The following is a 26948-nucleotide window of genomic DNA, read 5'->3' as shown; positions in this document are numbered from 1 at the left end:
CTTTAATATAAAATGTAGTCATACCCTTAGTTAACTGACAAAATGCATCTCATTTCTCAAACTCACCAAATCCAACAAAAAAAAAATCGAATTCGAAATGTTTAAATTTTCTTGCAAAACAAATCAAATCAATTCAATATAAAAAAATACCAAACATAAAATCCCAACTACCCTTTAAACATTTTATTTATCATCAAAAAAAAAAATAACGTCCACCCTAAAAAAAAACAAAAGAAAATCTATTTTCAAATCCAAATTCCACCACACCACATCTTGCACAAGAGGGTTGCATTTTTATATTCGAAAATAGGGGAATTAATATTCGAATCATATGTTTACCTTTTCGTCTCGTATCGTAGGTGAACTTCACACCGATGGAGATATGAAATACGAAATGCGCGCCACCAACAAGCTGTCAACCAATTTTACCCGCCAATATATAATTGTGTGCGTGTATATTTTTATTTGAATTTTTCGAAAACTCCCATATCGTCTTTTTCACTTGTACTCGCGAATCAGCCGGCTGTGCACCTCGTAACTCTCTCCAAAAATTCTATTCAATTCAGAATTCAAGAAGAAAGAAGTAAAAAAAAAACCCACATCCTTTTTTTTTTTTTTTCTAATCGCCCCCCATCAGTCTATGTCGACGATAAAGGGAGTCTCACTTGGTGAATAGCTGTGCTGTAGAGTGATACATTTTTGGTTTTCTCTCGTTGAGGACATTTTCTCTGCTCTCGTTTTTTTTTTTTTCTAAAAAGGACTTGTACCTATTTTAACTAAAACATTTAATTGTGGTGAACAAATGAGTGCATCTCCCACGCACTCAAATAGCTCGTGATATTACACTTCTTTGATCTTTGCCTAAAGAACATTCCTTTTTATGGGTTTTCAATTTTGAAAGTTTCTTGAACTGTTTTCGCGATAGTTTTGGACAAAGTGAATCCAATTTCTAGAATCCAAAAACCACGTCGAAAAGTGCTCTCAGAAAAAAAGGAAAAGACTCGAAAGTCTATTCTCTTCTCTAAAAATTTTGTACGTGTGATTTCCCCAACAAGTGAATTATTGCCCCTGAAACAGGTAAGTTTCTTCTTTTTTCATCTTCGACTCCTTTTACCCCCCAAGGACATTCTTTTCACTTCCTGTCTGCTCTTCTCGATAATTTTTCTCACATTTTTTGTCCAAATGAAAAAAAAAAAAGAAAAAAAAATGTGTGTGTGGTTATGCACAGTGCCCCCTAGCCTGACGACAGCACATCTCTCGCTTCGAACTTTTCTACGAAACAACAAAAAAAAAAAATTTCGCGCGCTCGAAATTTGCCAAAATCAAATTCAAATATCTCAGCCATTTTTTAAAGGATTTTTATCAAATTTATATGGTTTTTAAGGTGAAATTATAATCTTTCAATCCATATATCACACATGTGTTGTCTCATTCAGAAAATAAGGAATTTTCCTGCATGAAAATGTATGTTCGAAAGTACTATGGCCACGACGACACAAGCAACAAACTTCGAACTGGGGATGAACTCACATAGTGAGTGTGGGGAATTTTTTGTATTTTGGCGCGATCATAACAAATTTTCAAATTGAAAATTTTTACATTTCCCGATGGAATTTTGAATTTTTTTTTTGATATTTTGAAAGAGGAGATGTTATTCTGTGGGATGGTTTGAAAATTTTTGAAATATCTAAATTTTTAGTGTAATTTTTAAGCCCGCCAAAAATTACACCTGACCGCCTTTTTTCGACTTGACGTCGTCGTCGTAGTCGTAGTCTCGTTGACTTGGTTTCTCCGGTTTCTTTCTCTTTTTTTTTTTTTTTTGCTTTTTTTTTTGATGTTTCTTTAGAGGTTTTTATAATATTTTTTTTTTTTTGTATTTTCTCCTCTCAAATGGATTTTTGTGTCTTGTGTGTCATTTGGTTTTCTACTTGGTGGCATTTTTGATTTTTCGCGCCCGCCACCGGATTCTATTGCACACACTAATACAATTGTAAGAAAAAAAAGAAATAATTGGAAATCTATATTAACTCGTGTCATTAGTTTTTTGATAAATTTTGAAATTCTTATTTTAAATACTTAATTCCACAAAAAGCAACAAAAATGCAAAAAAAAAGAAAGATTTGACGGCATGATTTTTTGCATTAAAGGCGCCAAATGTTTTTTTTTTGTAGGTACCTAATCTGTATCAAATTGGGGTGTGTGAGGTAGGTGGTGCGTGTGGAATTTGGGTATTGCAATGATTTTGTTTTTTTTTTATGGGGGAGATTTTTAATCATGTTTGTCGTCCTAAGGGACTTTATTATCAAGTAATAAAAGCTTGATTCCATTTTATAATAATATTAGTTAGGTATTTCCAATTGCACTAGTTTTTTGTTTTAAATGAAAAAGACAAAATCGTTTTTAAAAAATCTTTAATTAGTCTCTTGAACAATCAAGGATTAACGTAGGATGTATAGATACCAAGCACTACCTTTCTACATTAGTTATGACTCCTATACATAAATACATTAATGATTATCAATTCAGAAAGTTAATCGCAATTTTGAGATAGTTGAAAAACCTTTTCTTTCAAAAACAGTTAGGTATTTTAAGGATACTATCCTTGAAAATTTGAAAACCTATTAAAAATCTTCATTTTTGTAACTTTAACTTAAAAATCTAATAACGAATACATTTGGAAGTTATTCAAGTACAAACAACGAGTTTCCTGACAGGTATTCTTATAAGATTTCTTCAGAAACTCTAGATTCCTGAAATGTGTCCTTGAACACTATTTATGGAACATCTTAAAAAAATTGATTTTATTTTCTTAAAAACATGACTTTTTCTGTTCGAATTGAAACTTGGTAACATGAACAAGATTCTGATTAACTTTTCCAAAAAAAAAGGACCTTTTTTTTTTTTGAAAGGATTAAGAGAATATCGAGAATTTATGTGTAGGTTGAATAAGATCGTATTAATACAGTAATAATATCAAAATTAAAACCAGATTTGCGGAATAAATTTGACTTAATTATCGCAATAAATTTATTAAAGAAAGAGATCCTTCCTAAAATTAGTCACTATTAGTTAATTCGGCACTGATTGGTTTACTGGAGAAATTGATTTTTTTTTAGAGTCAAAATTAATAATATGGCTAAAATCGAATAGATTGTTTTTTTTCCAAAAATGGTTCTAACGGTTTTCATTTAAAGGTTAGGTTAGGTTAAAATAATAACAATAGAAAATAAAATTTTTTTTTCGGTTTTGAGAAATAAAATTTTTAAAAAATCGAAGTCAAAAAACTAAATTTTTGAATTTTTTTTTAAGAATTTTTATACATCTTATATTTTAAAATTATAAAAAATATCTGTTTGTAAATTTTGAATAAAATTGGCTTATTCTTTGATGAAATATACGATATTAACTAAAGAATATGTCAATTTTTGCAAAAAATACACCAAATAAAAATTGCAATACCTCGAAAACGTTAAAATGGAGATACATATTAAAAAAAATTTAAAAAAAAACGTGTTGAGAAAATTACGTAAAAAATCTCCATCATCGTTAAGTTGGTTTTGATTAAATCCTCCAACTTTTTTTGCACGAAACCAATACTTGCCCTATAGAGCAAGTAAAAATACACATAGTTTAGCAAATAAGGGCCAAATTTCAATTAAAAAAAGGATTTTTTTGAACCGATATTAATGGTGTCTGCATAGAACCTTTTTCTTGATTTTTGAATTTCATATAAAACACTTAAGCGATTTCAACCAAAATTTTATTACAAATACATTTAAGCATACATAATTTTAAAATTTAAAACAATTTTTAAAAAATCAATTTTAAAACAATTTTAAAAAGAAAATAAAAATTGTTTGAGCCATGTTTTTTAAAGTTTTTTTTTTTTTTTTTCAAAAACAAAGAAAAAAAATTGGTGTGCTATACTGCCCATAATCTCGTAAAGGCCCTAACTACACTTTTCTTAGTTCTGAGTTAAAGAGGGAAATAGTAAATGTAATATCGCAAATTTCATATAAAAATGAAAAAAATCAAAAGTTCATTTTCAATTTTCTTACGTATTTGAAGACCTAGGCTAAAAAAATAAATGAGGATAAATCAGAGACAATGCCCTAACTCCAAATATGCAAAAAAATCAAAATCGAAAATTTTGTAGATAGGGCCTTTACGAAATTATGGGCAGTATATGTGTCGATTAATATTTCCATACAAAAAAAAAAAAAAAAATTAAAAAAAAAACGGCTCAAACAATTTTTATTTTTTTTTCTAGAATTATATACATGAAATTAAATTGCATTCTTGCTTGATTTGGAGTTCAAAACATCTAATAAGGCGGTTTTGTATATTTTTTGTTGAATTTCTCGTAAAATTAAATTAAAAATATTCTTTAATAAATTTTGTACATCAAAAACTTTAACGTGGGACCCAGTTCTCATTTTAATGGCTTTTTATCTAACTAATGCATTTCGAGTAGGGGTATTTAGAGAGAAGTGAGGTTGTTTCTTTAAGAATAAATAAAAGCGAAGTCGATTTCAAGTGAAGTTTTATTTTAAATTTAATTTTTATTTAAGTTCGGCTATTTATCGCCTCAGACTCCTTGAACAAATCACTTGCTCCTTAAAATTGTGATTTCCGATTTAACAATTGGCTCTTATAATTTTGAACTTGGCGATTTTAAAGCATTTTATAAATTACAGAATTAATTTTACGCTCGTTAATGAGCATGAAAATCGAAATGTATCAACAAAATGAAAAACTAAATTTATCTGAAAATTTTACAAAAAAATCTCACACAAAATAAAAATTGTATCTATACGTTTTTTAGACCATATTTCAAAGCGGAAATTTTTGGCTCCAAGATTTTTCAAATTTGGCAATATTGTTCTAAAGAAAAGAATGTACATTACGATTTAAAAGTATTTTTTCAATTCTGCCTCTAGTAAAATAACAATTCTGATGCTGTTTCCTTTACATTGGCAAAAATATACCAACTTTAACTAAAGTTAAAAGTTATGAATTGTACCGAATACAGTACCGAATTACACTTTGAGTGTAGGAACTAGGAAACGGGTTTCTAAAACCTTTTCGTTTCTTTTTCTTCATATGCTTTGTAATTATTTAGATCTAAAATTAAAAAAAAAAAAAGAAAAAAATATTAATATTTTAAGTGTTTAATTTTTTAATGTATTTTGAAACAGCAGTTTTTGCACTACTGAAGAAGTTCTGAAGTTTTTGTTCAGATGCTTCAAATTTTCCTACCATAATATTAAGTTTTGAAGGTTAAACCATCCTTGAAACAGTAACAATTTGTTTATATAACTTTTTAGATCTGTAGACCTTGTTGCTTCAGCGAGAACTGAATGCTGAAAGGAATTCTGCCTTTAATTTTCTCCTGTAAACAGGTAGTGGCCTTGTAACATTGATTTTGTTTTTTCAACATATTATGTACTAAAATAGGTATGTAGTTTCTAACAATAGACAACTCAAAAAAGGTAACTAGGTATATCAGGTTATGAAACATTCCAAAACACTAGAAGGACCCTATATTTCCAAAGAGGAGATCTAAGTACCACCAAAAAACCATTAAGGAACACACACAAACAATACATATTGATTGTGAGATGGAATTTATTTTCGCTTTTTCGTCTCATCTGATATCGTGCCATGTCCCTTTTAGAAATTCCTTTCAAGAACTGATCGAATTCTCAGAATTTCATAATTTCAAGGGCAATGGATATGCGGCAAAAGCGGGATTTTCTTTGGCTCTATCTTTGGTCTTCTTCACATTTCTTCATCATCATATTCTTCTGCTTCTTCGTTTTTTTTTTGGTCTTGAATTTTGGATGAATTAAAGGAGTTTTGTGGTCATGTCTTTTGGATTCACTTTCCAGGTACCTACTTGTTTAGATACTCTCTGCCACATTTTGTTGGACTTCTGTTTTTTTTTTTTTTGAATTTTTTGTTGGTGTTGTTGAATCTTTTCTTCTCCTTCCATGTGATTTTACACATTCAGGGTTTTTAGTTTACTTTGCGCGTTTTCCTGTTTTTCCTTTGTTTAATAAATTTTTTGTTCCTTTATGTTTTCGTTTGTGGATTTTTCACTGGAATTGCAGCTGTTTTGAGCGCGTAAAATAATGTCGACACAACGAAAATCAAGGAATAGAAGGGCAAAGACACAAAGAGTAAAGTAAAGATAAGTTTTGAGATTATTTGGGAGGACCTGTTTGCTTAAATGCACCACCACCACCACCTATGGTTATATCAATAGAAGTATCCAACATGTAAATATGTATTTTTAACTTTAAACACTTTTTTTTTCTTCGTCTTCTATTTGTGGAGTACTTGAATGGTGTGGAGGAGAAGGAATTCGGTGTTTAATGGTTTGGACAAGAATATTTCATTCATAAAAATTTATCGTTTTGAAGATAAACCTAGATTCCTTGGTGGTATATCTCTCATCAACTTTGCGGGATATCAGTTTTGGTTTTTTTTTCTTTTCTTCCATTTTTTTTTTGTATCGATAAGGAATTTAAGAGATTAAACAAATTTTGTTGAAGTGCGAGATGGGGTTGTGGTCTTTAACATGTAGCCTAAATTATTTAGAGATAAAATAATAAGAAAAAAGCGCGCGGTATACCACGAGGTACGGGCGTTGGACCAGTTTTATTTGATTTTTTTTGTCGGTATTTTGATGTTTTTGTTTTAGATGGCGCAGAGATCGAGAAGATAGGGTGAGATTTTTGGTGGGTCTTTTTAGATGCTAATTTTTCAAAAAAAAAAAAAAACAAGGACCTTTTTGTGGCAGCTTCTCGAAGAATTCAACATTGAAGGTGCTAATAGAAAACAGAACTGAGAAATTAATGATAATGGCCATGAAAATTCTCGATTCTTGATTTTTATGGTTTTCTTTTATTTAATGAAATAAATTCAAGGACTAATCACAGGGATATATCGACGATGTGTTAGGTGCACTTCGGTGCATTGGCGTTGAAAGGGATTTTTTTTTTTAAATTCTTAATCAAAGATAATGAGGTTGGTAATTCTCACGGCGGCATAGGTACATGAATGTTTTCTTTTTTTTTTTATATATTTCGTTCCTAGATGTAGGTCGCAATGGTTAAAGGGTTGACCCAATGTTTGTGTGAATGAATTTCTTAAAATTATTAAAGGAATTTCATTTAAAATAATGGGCTTATGGTTTCCCGCCATATCGAACTCGTTAGGATAAAAGTTGTTCTTGGAAATCAAAATTGACGTATCCACAAGAAAAAAAAGGACTAATTAGATTTCGTCTTTTTTACTTTGATTGAGGGAAAGTACTTATCATATCCTTTTTTAATAGTGTCATTAGTAACCATCAGATTTATATCCTTTTTTCAATTGATTAATTTTGTTTCCTTGTTAAGTTATTTTCATAAACATTTGTTTGGACAATCAATATAGATTAATTTTTTGATTGAGTTAAGGCTTCCGCTTTTTAATGAATTGATTTTTTTTTTTTGCCTCAAGACTTGTTCCATTAACACATGTTTTTTTTTTTTTAATTTCTTGATTATTATTTAAAAAAAGAGGATAGCCGATTTCAACTCAGAAGCCGGCAGCAAGTCTTCTATTTTGTATTGTTCCAATTCTGAGGCCAACTGAATGTTTAGTTTTTACATTTGCATGTACTAGTACATAGTTTTAAAGCCTTTCTTCTTAGCTCGCGGTCGTATTGGAACTTTACCAGCTGAGTCGGTCGTATTCTATTAACAAATAAAAAAAATGTATTTTTACAAAAAAAATTTATCGTTTTTATTCTAAGCAAATAATTTGTTTATGTTTTATTATACATAAAGGCTTGAAAAAAATATTTTTTTTTCTATTTATTTTGTATAACATATTTATTATCAAAAATAACAATTTTTTTTTTCAAATTCTGAAAAAAAAAAATTAAAAATGTATGGTTTTTGAATGAATTTAAACCTTCATTTATATTTTGAGCAATTTTTTTGATCTTAAATCCTTTTGTATATTTGTTTTCCAATTCATTGAGGCTATTTTCTATGTAAATGTCTTTTTCCTTTTGATAGGTTATACCTAAAACCATGTAGTTATCTTAAGATATCAATCTTTGCATTAAAATCACAAAGCTTATATAATTTATCTGCTAATTCAAATCAAAATCTCTATTAATCCTTCACCGTTTTGAAACTAATTTCTTTCGTTTCCATTGAAAGAAATTTAATGAAAGAAATATAGATTTTATCTATACTTTTCTAACGTTCTTATTATTCTACACAGGTATGCAATTTAGGAAAAAAAAATTAACCAGGTACTTTTCTTCATTGAACAAGAAGAAATAACTAATTAGTCAAACCTGTTATACCTATTTGCTAGTTTTCTCAGAATAATTACGACAGGTAGAAATACAAAAAGAAAAAAAACTTCTTTTGCTAAAGAAGTCTTCTCAAAGGGATTAAATCGAACGCAAAAGGATAAAAGTGCACAATAACACAAACCCACACAAAGTTAAACCGAAACTATAAGCAACAATGAAAAATTGATTTCAAAAAATAATTCTCTAATTGAAAAGAAGACAACAAAAACAAAAATATGGATTTGGATTTTTGTTTAGGGTAGGTACTACACTATACAGATACACCTGATACAAGAAATTAAGATTGCACCCCCAATACAAAAATCAAAACATAATCTCTGTCATCGTATACGTAGACGGTAGACAAAAAAGGATCAAAGGCAACATTTATCTGTTTGAAATAAATTTAATTTATGACTTCCCAAGGATAGCGCATAAATGGAATTCAATAATAATAAATATTTTTTTTTTGTTGAAAACCAAACCAAACGCGAGAAAATTCCTTATCATCTCCAACAAGCAACAAGGATCAAATAACCGAATAAATAGGAAAACAAATACCTAAAAAAAAAAGTAAACGTAAATAAAAATCATTTTATATTATAAATGTTGTATGGTTTCTTGTTGACTGTGTGGTGTGTATTTAATGTTCTCTCACAGGATTTCGAAAAATAAATATATTTTTTTAAAATGGTCATTGAGGGTACTTTAAAATCTGTTTTTTTTTTTTTTTTTTTTTTTTTTCAAGGACAAGATCATCAATAAATTTGTTCACACAGTAATTATTTTTTTATTTTTTACTTTTTGGGTTATTGAGAAAAACATAAAACAAACAACAAAATTTAATACAAACGTTGCTCAAAAGATATCCATTCTCAAAGTTGGTAGTACATAATATAATATCAAAACATGAAGGAATGCCAGAATTGAAACATGAAACTTGAAACTCAAGTAAACAAAAATTTATATGTACCTACTATTAGCTGATACAGTTAATAATGAATATTTTCAAGGGAAACCAGTTTTATGTTCGATTTAGGTAGGGAATTTTGTCAACTGAAACTAATTTGATTTGAAAGCATTTGGAGTTTGTGTTAAAAAAAGGAGTCTAGTATCATACACTTAAACAGTTTGGGAGGTAGTTTCATTCACGAAAAAGAAGAAGATGAGGTTTTAGGTTGTATATGAACAATTTTTTTTTTAAATTTTATCAACACTTTTCTCTTCTTTTTTAACCTTTAACATATTTGCATTCCTACCCTCAACCAAATCTTGCTAAAAAATATTTCAAATAATTTTAAAGTAAAAAGGTAGGCAAATAATTTAAGGAAAAATTATAAACAAATAATTTAAGGAAAAATTATAAACAAATATGAAATAAAAAAAAAATATAAAAAAGAAAAATAAAATTAAATAAAAAAAATTACTTAAAAAAAAAAAATGAAAAAAAAAATAAAAAAAAAAATAAAAAAAATTGTAAAAAATAAGATAAAAATTAATTATTAAACTAAACAAAACAAAATTTTGTTTTTTTTGCTTTGTTTAATTTATTAATTAATATTTTTTTATTTTTATTTAATTTTTTAATATTTTTTTTAAATTTTTTAAAATTTTTTTTTAAACTTTTTTTTTTAATTTTTTTTTAGTTTTTTTATTTTAAGTAATTATTTTTGGTGTATTTTATTTTTTTTAAATATTTTTTTTATTTGATATTTATTTATAATTTTTCCTTAGTTTCTTTTTACTTTAAAATTATTTGAAATAAGTATGTAAAAAAAATCAAAATTAAATACAAAATTAATAACAAAAATAAAAAAAAAAAAAAAAAATAAAAAAAAAAAATAAAAAAAAAATAAAAAAAAATAAAAAAAAAATAAAAAAAATAAAAAAATAAAAAAATTAAAAAGAATAAAAACAAAAAAAAAAATAAAGTTAAAACTAAAATTAAAAAAATAAAAATTAAAAAATTTTTAATTTTTTCTTTAAAAATTACATAGATAAGGCGTGTTTTTTCTAATACTGAGTAGCTACTCATTTTCCATTTTATTCGCAAAACAATAATAACAATTATACAAGTAAGTATTTGTTTTTATTGTTTTTTTCGAATAAAATAAAAAAATGAGTAGCTACTGAGTTGTAGAAAAAACACGCCTATAAAGATAAATGTTCTGAAGCTGTAAAGCCTGCAGTTACATCTTTTCGAACATTAAAAGCATTTATTAATAAAAAGTTGGTAACAAATTAAAATTAGTATATTATTTCGACATTTATTGTATTGCATATTGTAAATAGCCTGAATTATTTTTCTGGTTCAATACGCATTCGAAACAAGGACATTCTTTTAAAGTTCTATACTGTTTTTTTTTTCCTTTGCATTTAAATGCATTTGACTTAATTGTTCTCCATAACTCATTCGTTATCCTGATGAAAAAAAAACCCTTCACAAATGACATTTTAATAATGCTTGCATTCAATCGACCATTTGACGAATTGGTGTCCTTATTGTGTGTTTTTTTTGCATTCCCATACTCAAATAAAAAAAAAAAAACAAAAAAATATGTGCAACACTAATTGTCTGCCCTCTCTGAGGTGGTGCCATATGTGAGTGGCGCATTGTTCGGTATTTTAGATAAGAATGAATGGAATGGAAAAAAAGTCATGTTGCGTGACAGCAGGAAAAAAACTGAAAAAAAGGACGAAATTTTATAATGCAATATGCTCAACAAATGTCAACTTTTCACACCTTTGTCATGATGTGTGTGTCGGTATCCTGTGTGTAAAGTCAATTGTTCCGCAGAAATTCCGTTGCACATTGCTTGGTCACATAGTATAACAGTAAACGCTAATTTATGGTTATCATTTCAATTTTTTTTTTAACAGCGTAGGAGTTGTAATATGTTTTATGACAATAATTACTATTTTCACCACATAATGTCCTTTTCATGTCTTTTTTTGCCTGACCCTTTTTTAATTTTTCATAATTTACTTTTTTTTTTCTAATTATTTTTTTTTTGTTTTTATTTTCCTTTTCAGTTTTATTTATTTTGTTTAACTTAAGTTTCATAAAGTTGATTAAACCTGCTTCCTTAATAAAGTGAAACTCTCAAGGAATCTATACGGCTATCAAGCCGGCTAATTATGGACTGTTTCCTGAGGTAAGTTTATTAATTTAATAATGATTTTTGTATTTATTTTATATTCTTGTCTTATTTTTTTCTTGTTTCTATGTTTTATCCAAAATCCTATATGTGGGAGTTAAGTCCTTTTTTTATGTCAAAGATTCTTATCATATAATTGTCTAGCGTTCTGGGTGACTTATTATACTTTCTCTATGCTTCGATGGCAGTTAGCGATAATCCTTTCCCTAAATTTCGATGACAGTTTTTTTTTTCATTTTGTTTTGCTCCAACAAGGAGCTAACAACTTGGAACAGAGGAAGTCAAGAGGTCACAGATGGCACGGCAGGGATGTGTTATTTTTGTGGTTATAATAATTTTACTTAGCCTCTAGAATGTCCTTTTTGTTTGGCTCCTTGTTCTTAATCGATGTTTGTGTGTGTATTGTGCATCAGCAGTATTCAATTTCATGACCATTCAGTTGCATTTTTCCACCACTGCGCTGCTGTCTTTTTTCAACTGGAACGAGTGTCATTAACTTAGGAAGTAAAATTAAATATTTATAATGAGAGAAAAAATAATAAAATGGGGGTAGAATGGAAGTAGCGATAGAAGCCATGATTTCAAGGATGAAAGGATGAGAATTATTAAGAAAATTACTTTATATGTATGTACGAAAGCTTTTCAATTTTGAATGATGACAGGCAAAAGAGGTAAATTGTAAACTCCACAATTTCGTAAGACTTTAGACTTTTCGTAAATGAATTTTTAAATTTGTACACTGAGGGAACAACTTTAAATGAGCGAACCCCACGTTGGTTAAACTTTTTCTCGGAATGATTTTGCGTTGAAGACGATAATTTTAAAAAATCCAAGTGGAACTCTGTTAAAAAGCATAATTAAATCAACGTTTGAATAAAGAACCCATGTTTTACGCCTTGCGCGTAGACTTTGGGACACCCTGTATAAGTATATTTAGTAGACCTGATAATTATAAAAATTAAATTTTTTAATTTAATTTTATCACAGTGACTTTAAAAGAAAAGGTTTTAGTGTTATATCAACCAATTGGTTATGAAATAAGCACATTACAATGTTCTGATTATAATTTAATGTATTTGCTTTCCTCATGGTATAATTTAAATACCATTCAATTTTATGAATATAGTTTCAAGAATCTTCCTGTTGAAATGTCAATTTCTTGATTATCTTATCTTTTTTGCAGCAAGTTACCAGCTAAAGTTCATCACTAACTCAGAGTCAATGACTCATAAAATATATACATATGTACGTACAAATAATTTTGGGATGAAAAGTAATTAAAGAAGAAATTTAAGAAATAAATAAATCTATTTTCTTACTACTGTTTTGGATAGTTTTGTTTCGTATTTCCTAATTTCTTACAAAATTTTGTACCCCTATAAAATATTCACCCCTAATTAAAAAATAAAAATGAAGGTGCCTGCCTAATCAACTAGAAATACAATACCTTCGAGTACCAATCAACTTGACACCCTTTCTCCCTCCATCAAAGATTTTTCTTTTTTTTTTTTTAATTAAAAGAAATGTCCTTCCGTTTCTCATGTTCCTTTTTTTCAAATGTAAATTTGAAAAATGCAAAAATGCATTCTTAAGATTTTGCATAAAGACATTTACACAGATATAAGATTACAAATTTTTTTTTTTGCAAATTAGGATATATGATACTTTATTATGGATGCAATGCATATTATAAATAAATAATAATTTATTCTTACAAACCCTCTTTTATTTTTGTTTCTCTCACTCTTTGCAGCAAATCCCAATTTAAAAATGACAATTTCAATAGCAACAGCAATGATTCAACAAATAACAGCAACAACAAAAGCAACAGCAACAATAGCAATAAGAAAAGGAAGAAAACTAACAGTGAATGTACTTCATCGTCAACTTCCGGCCGAAGATCGAAGACTAAAAAAATCAACGTAGGCCTTGATACAAATAGTGATGATGATACAGCTATACAATGGTTCTCATCTTCGTCCTGCCAATCAACATCTAGTCGCCTAAGTAACAATGGCAATACATCGTCGAAAAGAAAACGACACTCTTCATCATCTTTGGACGATAAGGTATGTGAAAATTGTTGATATTTTTGGTATTTACAGCTTTTCTTTAATATAGTTTATTTATTTGTATAGATAGAAAATAGATGGCGTTAGTATTGTTTGGTTTGATATCAATAAACTTAGTGGACTCTAAGAATGAAGGGTTTCACTTTAAGATTCTAGTCTAAAAAGTCTCTTTTCCTCGAAAGAAAATATTTCGTGGCCTTCAAAATAAATGGGAAGTTAAAAAGAAGCTCTGGGACAATTTATCTTGTATAAATCTTCCAATACCTCTCAACACTATGTTTGGTACACATTTTCTTGTATAAAAAGAAACGATCAATTTTTGATGTAAAGAACACATGGTTAAAAACCAAATAGAATCTTAAAAAAATATGTTTACAAATGTGTCCTTGTGGAAAATTTGGCAATCGCGAGTCTTTATCGCTCTGCTAATGTTCCTCATGTCCAAGATATTCGCAAATATAGGGACTATACATTAATTGCTTGAAAGACATGCATCCTACAATCGAATGAGCTTCCTATAGTTTCGAAAATTCAGAAAGTCAGAACCCCTTCGCCGAGTTTCATGATTACATAAATGAAATGGCAGAAGAACTAGCTCAGCACTGAAAATACTCAAATCCAAATATGGAATTGTGTTCCATTTTAACAAAAATCTCAGCATAGAAGAACGTTTGGGATTGACCCAAACAAAACGAACAAAAAACTACAAAATTGCTTCCCAATTATCGGGTTAAAACTCTTTCAGAAACCATTTTTGTACAAAAGATTCCTGCCCCAGTCCCATCAACGGTTCTGGATTTATCAATCTACTAATTTGACTCCGTTTGCATTGCGCTTCATTTAGCCACTCTGCTCTGCTAAATAATTTGTATTTCTGGAATTATCAAGGAAGTTCGATATCGAGTCATTCTTATTGAGACCTGAAGCAAACGCAGTAAAAAAACATTATTTTAAATATCAAATCTGTTGGCATCTTCTCAACTCAAGTTGTCATTTTGTTGGTTGGATAAAATAAGGAGGAGATGAGGCGATAGTTAGCCGAACCTGGATCAGCTTGGAAAGGAATGTTCTCTTCGTCATTGTTTAATATCGAATCCTCATCCAAAAGTTCCTTAGATCCACTGAAGTGTGATCTTCGTCTTAAAACTCAGGGTCCTGAGGCGGACTTGGTTTAGAATAGTTTACGAAGTAGTCGACAAACGCCTTCGCTTTATCTTTCCCAGTTATTACTTGACATTGTTTATCTTAAAAGTGTGAGGACCTGGCTTGATTGCTTGGAGTCTCTTCTGAGGCTGTTGTGACTCCAGTGTATATAAATGTATGTAATAAAAGTAGAAATCTAGTTGATCCTTCGGTAAATTCATCTGCGATAGTTTCAAAGCAGGTAGGAAAGACGAAGTTATAAAGTAACAGATGTTAATTTAACTATTGACCTATTAAACTTTGTAGTGCATTCAATATTTAGAACTTGATTCTTTTGTAAAAAAAAATAATAAATTCAAGTTTTTCTATTATCATTCTTCTTTTGGTTTTGAATAATCATCAAAAATTCGGCAAGAGCTGGTTTTGATTCTAAGTTTCCCTTCAAACCAAGTACAAAGTGCAGTTCTCATGAGAAAATGATTTTAAAATTTAACTTTTGATATTCAAAAAGCTTTTAAAATCCAGTTTCTATGAATTTTAACAATAACCCAATTTTCGTCTAAGAAAATGCAATCCTCAACATGTGTTGTTATTCCTTGTGAATTCTTAACCTGAGTTTGTATATCATTTGTTCCAAAACAAGTTATTTTCGTCATTTCAAAGCTTCTTCAAGGACAATTAAACAAGTATTTGAAAAGAAAAGATCACAAATTAGCTATCTTCATTCAACTTTGCATCCTTCACGATGCATCTTCACTTTCAAAACACAATCAGTATTGTTTCCTTATTCCCACGATGTATCATTTCCCGTGGTATATGAATCCTTTCGGTGTTGTTAATGTTCAAACACCTTTCAAATCATTCGCTTGAATGCCACCTAGTTGGAAGAAGACAAAAAAGCGTTACAAACAAATTTATATGCAGATCCTCCAGAAATGATCTTTATTTTTTGACACATTCAACGACTTCCGTCTTTGTTTTTTTTTTTTTTTTTTCAAGACGAAGAAGTAGAACGTTACTTTTGCGATCATAAAAAAAAATAAGAAACGGTAACATCATCCCTGACTGGAAATGTGATTTCCATAATTTTGTAACCGTCTCTTTTGGGCCAAATGTTGTTTCGATGAATATTTAATGAAGTATCCTACAAAACAAGAACATAGTTCCCTCTACTAACCCAACAGGATCAGTAGTTTATGTGGTAACCTTACTGATATCCTAAATCTATATAATTTATCATTCAAGGATAAATTATTTTACTGTTCATTCCTGTTTTTTTTTTTTTTTTTCATTATTCTAATTACTGTCCCACCAAAGTTTTTTTTTAACGACATTTTTTCTTTTGTTATCCTTGAAAGTTTAACATCCCTTTTTAACCATCGGCTGGTCTTTATATGTGTCCCATAAGGAGAAGAAATTCAAGAAAATCTACCCTTAAGGTGTTCAGGCATGCGCAACAGCGGCGCAACATTACGATGCACACACGTATTATTATTCACATTCCTTGTCACAAGGAACGAGGACGAATAAAAGTATATTCCTTTATTTTTCACCTTTAAGGACATTTTTACACATAAGAAGTACTGGAAAAGTAAGAAAAGAAGGAACCCCCTTTAAGAATTCAAAAGACATCTGCCACCACACCATCACGACACTACATACATTTGGGCAAATATAAATTGAAGAAGAAGAAAAGGTTTCCTCCGACTTATATAAGTTGGGGTTGTTGGCTTGTTATTATTTTTATTTGTCGTTTGGATTTTTTTTTTTGTTTATATGTTCCTTCTGTATGTTGGACACATGCCTTGCTTTGACGATGACGATAACGATGACGATGTCTATACTACTCTGATGCCCTTCTTATATTGCTGCAACGACAACACATTTTTTACATAATCAATGGTTGAATAAATTCTTCAACTCGTCTTTGGATGGATTTTATATATTTCATTCCTTTGCTTAAGATTAGGGGAAGTTTTTCTTATTAGGGTTGCGCTAGGGGTGCGTGCCAACGCAATATACATGCTGCGGCAGATGATACTAGGCACTCGGTAAGTCGTAACTCGTAATGAACTGATGCAATTGATCAAGATTCATAAGGAAAACTATACCTTCCCATTTTTCTATAGGTGTACCTTCGACTTGTGTTTGTATAATAATTCCAGGTGATGTTATTTAATTTTGAATTATTTAACGATTACCTTTGTAGATTATTTTTCTTCTTCTTCTAGGATATGTGTGACGACGTTTTATCGATCACGTTTTTTATATCCTTTTTATCAATATCGATCTATTGGTTTTGTTTTTTTTTTTTTGCAAATGGGTACCTATCCCTGTTTGATCCTTTTTTTCATTTGAGAAGATTGCAATTTAATCAGGCGTCGAAATTTATTGCACAAAACACATAAAGAATGAAAATAAAAAGACGAACCAAGAAGGAAAAATTAGAGCAAAAGGATCAATTGGAAGGATTTATATATTTTTTTTATTAACGTTCTTTCCTGTTGCAAAGGGTTAATCATTTTCATCATATTATTGTATAGGTAGGTACTTGTTTTTTTTTTTTTTTTGTTCAGAAAAGATTTTTATGGGAACATGGTTATTTTGTTCATTTACGAGTTTGTTTTATGTGGGAACTTTTCTTTAATCTTGTTTTTTTTTATTTTACTGGCTTTTCTGGTTTATATTTGTTTTGTTCTTGATCTCAAAAGTTTGTTAAAAAGAAGTTATTCGTTGGATGAATAGAAAAAAGGATAAGCAATTAATATTTTCTTGGCCACAAAAAAGTATAGTTTCATTAGCTAATTAACAGGCAGTAAAAATTAACAAATTGAGTTATTAAATTAACAAGTATGTTTTACAACAACACTTGGGGAAATCAAGTTTTTTCTTTTTATTTATTTTTTTATGATGTGGTGATAATAAATGTGGCGAATGAGAATGCATTCTTTACAGTGCATTGTAGGAAATTTTGTTTGAATATAATTGAAATAGAATTGCATTGAATTTTGTTGAATGCTGAGTCATTAAACATTTTGTATAGATGCTCCTTAAAAAAATGTTTTATTGATTTTTCGTAACAATTCTTTTGAGTACTTAGTCGTTGCAATTGCTGGGGTATACAAGTTCTTGAAGATTAGAAAAATTATTGATCAATTCAATAATGGGTATATAATTATCTATAAAAACTACTTATGCAGAGCATACAAAATAGCAAGAGGGTGTGAAGCGACTATAAGTTTACTATCCTTTCGGACATAGAAACTATAAAGGATCGGTATTTTAAATGATATCAATCGAAAAATTACTTGTTAAAGGTTTGTAAATTTTAATTCAGAAAAATTAGGCAGTAAATTTGTCCAACAAATTAAAAAATCTGGAACTTCGCTGCAAATACATATATTATTATATTTTTATTTAAAAAGCAGAAATGTATACATACATTATTTTGATAGAAAACATTATCTAGATTTCTCGTTAACTAAAAGGCCGATTTTAATAAAAATTTTGATAACGAAGTAACGCTTATCTAAAAATTTAACGTAATTATCACATTAACATAATATTCTTGGATTTTTAAAAAATATTTCAAACATTTTTCTCGAAAAATCAATTTTTTGATGAATTGCTGAGTTATTTTGCGTTAAAAAAATCACTATTTTCTTTAAAAAAGTAAACAAACTTGTTTTTGGAAAAATGTTAGATAAATTTTTGTAAAATACAAAATAATTTCAAAAAAGGCTCTAAAGGTTTTTAATTCTTTTTTATACAAGAAATCAAATGGCATATTTCATTTCGTAGTTTAAATTATTTAAAACGGTTTAAAGTAATTATATTATATTACAATTATATTTTGTCTACATTACTTATTATGAAATTCCTTAACAAATCAAATCGTATTTTTTATAAATTTGTTTCCTAAAATGCTTTAAAATTATTATTAAGCTAAATTACTAAATTAAATTAATTTTTTAGGTGTTAACGCTTGTTGTCCTAGAAATTTAATTTGTATATGATTGTGTATGTTAACAGTCTTAGAAACATATCTTTTCCAAATTTAAGTTGAGAGTTCTCAAAGTTAAAGGAAGACTTGGGCACTTTATCTTCGGTCAACAAATGCTGAATGTTTTTTTTTTTCTAATTATACGTTCAAGTAGACTACTTATTGAACCCATTGGGCACGTTCAAAGAGCTAACATAAAGCTATCGGATAGCTTTTTGTTGTTGTAAACAATGTTAAAAATTAGCAAGGAAACGAACCATTTTCTGTCAAAAAATAATCTGAAGGTATCCCAGAATTTCTGGTATACCTCAGGTATCCGAGTGATCAGCTGATATACATTTGGCTTTTTTTTTATTTTGATTGCTTTTCGGGCTATTATTCAGCTTCAAAATAAAAAAAAATTGCAAGAAATAAAGTCAAAGCGATTGTGCAAGTACTTTTCAACAATAAAAAAAATGTAATTTGCTCAAAAGAAAAAATTTCCTCTTCTCAATATTTACATATTTTTTTTGCTTGGGCAAGCTATCTGGATACCTCTTTGTTCAAAAAGATATTCCAGATACGGGTATCCCAGATAGCCTATCCGATAGGTGTTTGAACGTGCCCATTAACGACCTGACAAGCATGGTTCAAAAAATCATAATGTAAGCCAGTATTACTTTATAGATCATTACTGTCGAATATTATTGTTAATTTATTGCCTCTAAACCAACTGTTAGCGATAAAATGTATGTTTAATTTGCACAGCTGGTAAATTGCCATGCTCCCTATCATTTGTACATCTTTGTTTTTCTACAGTGAAACGAGGTCAGTTGCAGTCTTTTTCCTTACTTAAAATAGAAACTTATCAGTTTGTAAGTAAAACTGTGAAAATGTCTAAAAATTGTTCAAAAGAAAAAAATGAAGACAAAATTAACATTTTGACAAACTGATAATAGAATAATTGGAATTTCTTGTTTTTACTTTGCAAAGCAAGAGTGGATTTTGTTAAAAGTTGTAATTCGGTGACAATTAGGAACAGACTGTTTCCATTTTTGATATTTATGCCTCGTCAGTAAAAATACTCTTCCATATTATTCGACCTTCATTTTTATCATATTCCAAGAATTGGACTAAAATCAAGAAGTCTCATTATTCTAAGCACAACATGAGCGATTTACTTCCCAATTCACCGTTAAAATTGCAATTATTCGCACATTCTTTATATTAAACAATAGTACGAGTAATGTCAAATTTTAACATCTGCCTCCTTGAAATGAAAACACTAAAAGTCACAGAGGGTGTTCATTTTTGAAAGTGCTTCCTTCTTCTTTATTTAAAAGATTTGATCTGAATTAAAGGAGCTAACGCACAAAATGAAAACAATAGTTTGTCCTTAATCTTAAATGTATCGAAAACTCCTTTGATTTATTAGGTATTATTATCCATCCAACCCATGAAATAAATTTTTCTTTTCATAATTTACCATGGGTTTTACTTTTTTTTTTTTGCAGTTTTACGCAATCGGCTATTAATCGTCCAGTCGAAACACTATCGAATCCTTAATCATAATTGTTTGGCAGTAAAAATCTTAGAATTTATACCAAAGTATGTAATAATATGTACTTCTGCTTATTTTTTTTCGAGGGATGAAGAAGAAATACTAGTAAAGAAAAAAAAAACGGAATCCTGCGACACAATTGCAAAATTTGCTTTATTATTCTTGTGTCACAAGAAGGAGGATCATAAAAATGTGCACACTAAAAAGAATTACAAAACAGCCATCGATCCATGTTCTTAAGTAATTTTGTGATTTATTGCACAGATTTACTGTTTGGTTTATTCTTCACTATGAATTGTATACCTGGGAGAAAATAATAATTACAAAAAAGGTCCTTTCTTGATCCTTCATCCCTATCTGCATCTCTTTCTTCCTTACTCAGATTAGTTCTTTCTTTATAATTCGTTAAGAAAATCCCAAGTAGGTATAAAATAAACCTGAATTAAGGATAACGACGGTTGATTTCTATTCTTTCCTCAAAAGAGGGGTAACAATTTTGTTAGGTAGACGAAATATAACTTTTTGAAAAAGAGAAGAGGAGAAAATGAAAGAATCCCTGCTGATCCAGATTTGTCTTAAGATCTTGCATTCGAGCTGAACGAAACAGTCGTTATATTTAGTTTCTATCGTGCGCTTTTCATGATCGTGTTGCACTTTGGAAAAAAAAAAATAATAAATAAAATATTTGTAACATACTCGGAATCTTCAGTGAGAACAAAACAGGATTGTAACTCCTTATGAATTGATTTTAGATAAAAATTAAAAGAAGAAAAAAAAAAGAAAATTCTTTGTCGAGAGTGGATATAAAGTGTGTTTGTGAAATCAGTAAGAAGAAAAGTGCACAGTTTGAAATAACTGACAAAATATTTTCAAATATTTTCAAATCTAAACGGTACCTTACTGAAACGAGAAGTGGTCGGACGGTAGATAACATTTTTCGTTGTAAAAATTAATTTAAAAATTTTTAAAAACGGCTTTCGTGCGATTTGTTGCTGACATGAATTACAGTCTGAAGCGAACGTTTATGGAAATGGTACTTAATATAACATAAATTTAATAAAATTGTTCATAAATAAAAAAAATATTTTTATAAAAAAAAAAATGAAACGAAACTTTGATTTATCAAATTTACAACAACTTCAGACAAGAAATGGAAGAAAAATAGGAAACGGACTTTCAGGAATAAAATACCTAATAACATAATAGAAAAAATAATAAAATAGAAAAAAAAATAACAAAATAGAAAAAATTACCAAGAAAAAATAATAAAAGAAAGAATAAAATAGAAAAATAATAAACCAACTCATATAAGAGAAATATTTATAAACGATATTGCATCTTTTCATCGAATTTGTTTGTCTAAAGCCAAACTATATTGCTCTTCTGTTTGAAGATATTAGAAATACAAAGACTTTTTAGTTTCGGTCCTTACTTGCCTTCAAAAATTCATTCTATGCTCCTAATGTTTTTTGCATTTTTAATATTTTTTTTTTTTAATTTTGATGAATAATCTAGAATTCGGTTTTAAGATTTATTTCCTTGACCCTTAAACTTATTTAACGGTTTTCTAAAACTTTTCATATTCCTTATTGACCTTCCTAGAAATAGTTGTACTGTAGTTTATTCAACTACACAGCCCTATTTTGAATGGAAACTCTAGGAGATATATTTTCCAGCCCTCTTCCCAAAGACATTTCTCCGGGAGTTTTCATTCGAACTATGCTTTTGGTACCTAGATCAGGAATCTGCATTGCGGTATTAAATAAGATGAGTTCATGTATAAGATAACTCCCGGATAAAGTATCTTCTTATAATGGAGCTATAGCACTGTCCCTTTTGCTTACAGCGCAATCGCCATCCAGGGGCATATTTCTCGTCGGGGTACATCAGCTTAACCTTAATATGTCCGTCTCACTGAACCTCACAGATAAAATTTTAGTATTTCTGAATAGTAATGGAGCTTTACTATTATTTTTTAGGGTCGTCGATGTAGTCAATGTATCTGATGTAGTTGATGTAGCTTGACGAGAAATAGGTCCCAGTCCCAGACGTCTCTAATTTTGTACCATCATCTATTTTTTGTAACGGTCTGGATTGCCTTTGAAAACTTTGCCGTGTTAAACGTCGATTTTATTCACTCCCCTTGTCCCAGCTATTTTTAACCTTAAACGAGTGCCTTTGGACGCGTAACAAGAGATGGAAAAACTCGTACATCTCGTCGTTGTATCTTCTTCGCCAAAAGTTTAACTGCCTATTGACGCAAATCAGTTCATACATCGTTCATATGACCTCCCTTTTGAATATGTCAAGATCTGCCTATTGGATTTCTATTATAACTCGGAAATCAGTTTGTAAACAGTTAGCTCCTGAAGTGCGGACGTTTTCAACTTGGTTTTCGGAGACTTTCTATCAACCATACCATATTGCATTAATGCAATATATTCTTCCCAATAAAAAAATTTGACCCCCTGCTGATTATCTTAAGTGTACCGCGGAATGAGCTTAGTCATTGTTCAGATTTTTTCTGATCTCTAAAGCTTTTATCATAGCGACTTACTTTTTACTGCAAACCTACCACCATTTTGTCTTGTATTTCAAGTTTTTTTTTCAACTACATATCATTTTAATTTTATTTTTACAATAATTTTAACATTTTTTCCCTTTCTCATTTTAGGATCCTGAATTGGGTCAAGATGGGCCCTCAGCCAAACGTCAACACATTGCCATCAACACATCCACCTGCTACACAACAACAACAACACAAAATAGCGATCCATCGAGTTCAGTACCATCATCTGTCTATCCATCGCCAGTTGATGAATTTGTTGAAATCGATACCCGCAGCAGTTCGGATTGTAACCGACCACCCCCAACTTACAACAGCCTGCCCACCCCCGAAAGTCCCAATAGTATCGAAGATGAAATTATTCCCGAATCATCATCGATTGCCTCATTCGAAACAGCATCCACAACATCAGATAGTGAATGTACATTACATCAAGCATCCGAAAATACCGATTCACGTTCATCAAAAGTCAAATCATTTGATGATTATGTAACGCTGTACGATTGTATGACACCTGTTGAACCATCTGAACCGCGTTCATGTCCCCTTCCCGCACTATCATGGGCCAATGCCTCTGACGTGTGGAATTTTATGTGTAAAAAAGACGAAGCTGCCTCATACCTCCGTGATTCGACTATGTTGGATAATCATCCTGGACTCCAGCCACGGATGCGGGCTATCCTACTCGATTGGTTGATTGAAGTGTGTGAAGTGTACAAATTACATCGCGAGACCTATTACCTTGCAGTTGACTATTTAGATAGATATTTGAGTACACAAAAGCGAGTTCAGAAGACACATTTGCAATTGATCGGTATCACTTGTTTGTTTATTGCTGCTAAAGTCGAAGAAATCTATCCGCCGAAAATTGCCGAATTCGCCTATGTGACAGATGGAGCGTGTTTGGAAGAAGATATTCTTCAACATGAGATTATTTTGTTGCAAGCGTTAGATTGGAGTATTAGTCCAATGACAGCAATGGGATGGTTGGGTGTTTATATGCAACTTAATGTTAGCAATAGAACACCTGCGTCATTAGCTGGTGGTAGTGCGGCAGCTTCTTACCCAAAGAAAGGTGATGTTGATGATACATTTATTTATCCGCAATTTTCTGGTCTGGAATATGTTCAAACGGCACAGCTGCTGGACTTGTGTTCGTTAGATGTTGGCATTGGTAATTATGCATATTCAGTGATAGCAGCTGCTGCAATAAGTCATTCCTTTGATAAGTAAGTTTTTTTTGTTGAGAAAATTAATAGAAAAGGAACATTTTCTAATTGGTTTTCTTTTTTTTTTTTGCAGAGAAACTGCTCTAAGAGTATCGGGATTAGATTGGGTGACGATACAACCCTGTGCTCGATGGATGGAACCATTTTTCAAAGTCATTAGCGAAGAATCGGAACATTTGTATTTGATGGAACAAAATGAACAGATAGCATCAAAATCTGGCCTAGCACATTTATGTCCGAATATTGTCACAGATGATTCACATATCATTCAAACGCACACTACTTCGATGACTATGTTTGTAAGTTAATTTTTTTTTTAAATTTAAATATTACTGTTTTTGTATGATTAATGTTCATTGGTATGGGAATGGCAATAATTTATGCTGTGTAGAAACTTTTCTTGGGAATATTTGCAATGGAATCCATCGAAGGAAAAAGATTAGGTACACCCCTTAATTGACGATACAAAAAAATTGCTAGAAACCTTTTTCTTAGCCAACCATTCCGATAAGTAATTTTTGTCCAAAAGAGTTTAAAGTACTAGGAAAGTCCATTGCTAATCGAGAGAACCTTTTCCGGTCTTTGTTTGGGCGTGCGATGTACTCTTACAAACCTAAAACTGAAGTCGATTCACCTGAATTTCAGCGTTTCCGAACTCTATCGCGTGTTTTTAAAATTTGAATTAAATGAAATGCTAGAAAAAAAAAAAAAACTAAACTTGCAACTTGAAGGTTCGATTTTGGTCGATATAGGTAGACAAAAGACCTAAAGCTCATGACAAAGCCATAAAATGATCAAAAAGTGTCTTAATTATTAGGTCCATATCACACATTGTCGACAAATGGTGAGCCAGGGCCGTCCGAAGTTAATACATTACAAACTACAATATCATATTGGTCTGTTTAAATTTCTAACAAAATTTATTGAGGCCAATTAGTCTGCATTCAATCGTACTCGACAGCTGATAGGCTCAGAAACGTTTGGAAGTTAAAAGTTAACCCTTAAGTTAACCAGAAAAAATCTCTTATGGCGTTTTCGATTGGCAGTCCGGAAGCGTCCGGAATCATTCTGAAAAATTTTTATTCATACAAAACTGTCAGTTTTGTGCGAATAAAACGCTTTCAGAATGATTCCGGACTGCCAATCGAAAACGCCATTACTCATTTTAATTGCCTTCCATCCGAAAATAACGTTGACTTAAAATCAAGTCGCTAATGTGTCGTGTATTTGTTTACCTCTCATAAATACCACGAGGGGAACCAATGTCTATTGACTCGCGCCTCCAACAATTTAAAATTAATCAAAAAAGAAGCCCTCTACTATTCTGCCGAATGCGAACAGTTCATTTGAGAACTATGAAGTACTCTAGTCTCTGGTTTTAGCTCAAGGCAAGATTCGGGAGTTTACCCTTGTCCATAACCCTTAAAAAAATAAAAATGATACCGCCAATCCGGTTTCTGTTTCGATTGGTAATCTTCCATAAAATAAGATGGTACAAAAAACGTGAAGGTTAATTCAAAGAAGTTTTTGAAGCTATAACTCGATTTCGAACACACTCATCTCATGTTCTAAAAAGTAGGTTCAGCAATGCAAAGGGCTAAAAAAATTTAAGAGTTTTAATTAATGTTCAGCCTAAATTTGAGGAATATTGAGGTATAATTGTTTTTATTTCTGATTTTAATTTCTTCCATTTTCAATATTTCTTATTCTAATTTATTACTTTTCTTTGAAATTTACAGGACAGAGCCTACTTAATCAGCGAACAAAACGCTGCCATGGATAAAACCATAAAAACAGAAGCCTCACCTGCCACTGGTCTTAAATGTCCTGAAGGTTTATTAACACCACCATCATCTAGTCGAAAACCTTTAGAAGATGACATAGAAGACAATGATGACGACGATTGTCCACAACAACAAGATAACCATCGAGTACAAACATCAAAAATGTCATCATCATCAACAACATTAACAACCTCATCATCATCATTATCATCATCAACGACATCGGCATTATCGTTAAAAGAAAACCAAGAAAATGTGCCCAATATATAATATAAAAAGACTTAATAAATTACAATTTTAAATTTACAAAAAGAAACAAAAAATAACAGAAACAGAAAATAAATAAAAAAAAACTATCTTAAAGCTGCACTAAACTGCAAGTATATACATATATAAATATTTATTCTTAGTCACTAAATAAAATTTTAGCTAAATAATATTATTATTTTTTTTTTATTTTTTAATAGAAACATAAATATAATTATAAAATAGTTAAACTTAAATAAAAAATAAATAAATAAAAATAACCAAGAAAAAAAAATTATCTGTGTAAAAAATTAATCTATTTTCAAAGAAATCATTATTTAAGTTTTTTTTTTTATTACTATTATTATTAGTTATTGATTAAAAGTGTTTTTCTTATTTTTTTATATATATACATATATGTATATAGACTTATGTTACACTGAACAAAATTCCATTTAGTTTATTTCTAAAAAAAAATCGTATTAAAAAATTAAAACAAATTTAATACTTAAAATTTCGCGCAATATTTCTCTCATTTTTTTTAGTAAATATTTATTTAATAAACAAAATTAGTTATACAATTTAAAATAAAAAAGTATACAAGACAAAAGTTAACAGTGACAAAATATTAAATAGAAATTTTGTATTACAATCAAGAGAATGATTTTTTAATTTATGTAGTCTTTTTATTATCAATCAAAAAAAAAAAAAAAAAACAAAAAGCATGGCAAAAAATAGTAATTTACACATTCATTTAAAATAATCAATTTTTTTAGAAAATGATTTTTTAAGCCTTTGTGAAAATCACATTTTTTATCAAAAGCATTTTGTGAGAAAACAAAATGTTC

The 26948-nt window shown here is 29.7% G+C and overlaps 1 protein-coding gene across 1 annotated transcript; it reads left to right on the top strand.

Moving 5' to 3' along the window:
- Positions 1 to 497: 497 nt before the first annotated feature.
- LOC129914607 (G1/S-specific cyclin-E) lies at positions 498 to 26356 on the top strand. Its single transcript, XM_055993937.1, has 6 exons — positions 498 to 1077; positions 11393 to 11514; positions 13271 to 13586; positions 22950 to 24070; positions 24144 to 24369; positions 25810 to 26356. Exons 2-6 carry the CDS (start codon positions 11498 to 11500, stop codon positions 26122 to 26124), a joined length of 1995 nt encoding a protein of 664 aa, XP_055849912.1. The 5' UTR covers positions 498 to 1077; positions 11393 to 11497; the 3' UTR covers positions 26125 to 26356.
- Positions 26357 to 26948: the final 592 nt, after the last annotated feature.

The sequence above is a fragment of the Episyrphus balteatus genome, chromosome 3 (genome assembly GCF_945859705.1).
Source record: "Episyrphus balteatus chromosome 3, idEpiBalt1.1, whole genome shotgun sequence".
Taxonomy (NCBI): Eukaryota; Metazoa; Arthropoda; class Insecta; order Diptera; family Syrphidae; genus Episyrphus; species Episyrphus balteatus.
The sequence above is the reverse complement of the archived record's forward strand: the minus strand, read 5'-3'. Positions and strand labels throughout refer to the sequence as shown.

What these genes read in the sequence shown, in the direction of transcription:
- LOC129914607 (XM_055993937.1), top strand. An exon ending in ATAAGTCATTCCTTTGATAA is followed by an intron (nt 24,071 to 24,143) that starts GTAAGTTTTTTT and finishes TTTTTTTTGCAG; the next exon opens with AGAAACTGCTCTAAGAGTAT. An exon ending in CTACTTCGATGACTATGTTT is followed by an intron (nt 24,370 to 25,809) that starts GTAAGTTAATTT and finishes TGAAATTTACAG; the next exon opens with GACAGAGCCTACTTAATCAG.